Here is a 1,177-nt window from a genome sequence, read left to right on the forward strand (position 1 = left end):
TTAAATATTGTTTTGTTTGGATTTTTTTTTTTTGTTTTTTTTTTTTTTTTTTTTTTTTTTTTTTTTTTTTTTTTTGTTAGTTTGTTGGGTTTTTTTTTTTTTTGTTTTCTTGGGTTTTTTTTTTTTTTTTTGGTTTGTCTTTTTTTTTTTTTTTTGTTTCTTTATATTACAGTAGTTGTTTTATGAATAAACAGTTGAGATATAGAGCATTATCCACTAAACGTGCTAAAAGCGCTTTTAAAACGTAACATAAAGAACGAGACACGACGAATGTTAGGCGATAATACATTTTTTCCCCAACAGAGACAACGCTGTTAACGGCCAGGCACTAATTTTACACCTGAGTATGGTGAGAGAATGTGAGTAAAGAGTCTTTTCCAAGGACTCATCTATGCGCCGAGCGAAGCTCGAACACTGGACCTTCCTATACCGAAAGCGAGTGTCATACCACATAACACATAGCAGCACTGTTTTGATTTTTTAAAAATTCGATTTCCTTCATCTAGTTCATTCTTACATTATAACAGATTGTGGCGAATGTGCCCAAATCGCTTTGATCACAAATTAATGAAGTCTTACCAAATGATGCGTGTATGAGTCCTTCAAGTGGCGGTAAAGACAAACGGTGTTGCTCACACTCGCACAATCTGACATTCGGTAATTCCCGAAGGGGAAGATGGTGAAAACTCTCAAGCTCCAAATAGGTTGGGAAACGGGAATTCCCAATGGAGATTTTGCATCGGAGTTTTGTGATACTGTGGCTATTCATTACATTAATCAGTAGATAGTGTTATGAGGTGATAATGGTGCCTTTTGATGTGGGTTGTCATAATACCATTTCATGGAGATGAACATCGTGGGTTGGCCACTGGTCACGATGTACTTGATACAGTTATAGTTACAAATAGCATGATGCTATGTTAGTATGTGTGTGTGTGTGTGTGTGTGTGTGTGTGTGTGTGTGTGTGTGTGTGTTTTAATTCAGAAAGTGAGTGGAGCAGGCACTTATGTTGGTAACAACAAGAGATGAAGTGAGTAGGAAAGTGCCAGAAGACAATAGAGAATAAAAAAAATTCGGGGCGGTGATGGGGGTTTGAACCCGCGACCTTACTGGTACGACGACAACTCCGCCTGGCCGTCACTCTACCGTATGAGCTATCCACGATCCCAAAAAGAT

The 1,177-nt window shown here is 37.7% G+C and overlaps 1 protein-coding gene across 1 annotated transcript in view; it reads left to right on the forward strand.

Moving 5' to 3' along the window:
• The first annotated feature begins 676 nt into the window (after nucleotides 1–676).
• Nucleotides 677–1,177, forward strand: part of LOC144979193 (paired mesoderm homeobox protein 2-like) — a 4,731-nt gene continuing 4,230 nt past the window's right edge. Inside the window, exon 1 of the mRNA XM_078925804.1 lies at nucleotides 677–749. Coding sequence (XP_078781930.1) covers nucleotides 677–749 — 73 coding nt within the window. The remainder of the gene's footprint in view (nucleotides 750–1,177) is intronic.

The sequence above is a fragment of the Berghia stephanieae genome, chromosome 9 (assembly GCF_034508935.2).
Source record: "Berghia stephanieae isolate SIO BIC M18660-M18661 chromosome 9, UCSD_Bste_1.3, whole genome shotgun sequence".
Taxonomy (NCBI): domain Eukaryota; kingdom Metazoa; phylum Mollusca; class Gastropoda; order Nudibranchia; family Aeolidiidae; genus Berghia; species Berghia stephanieae.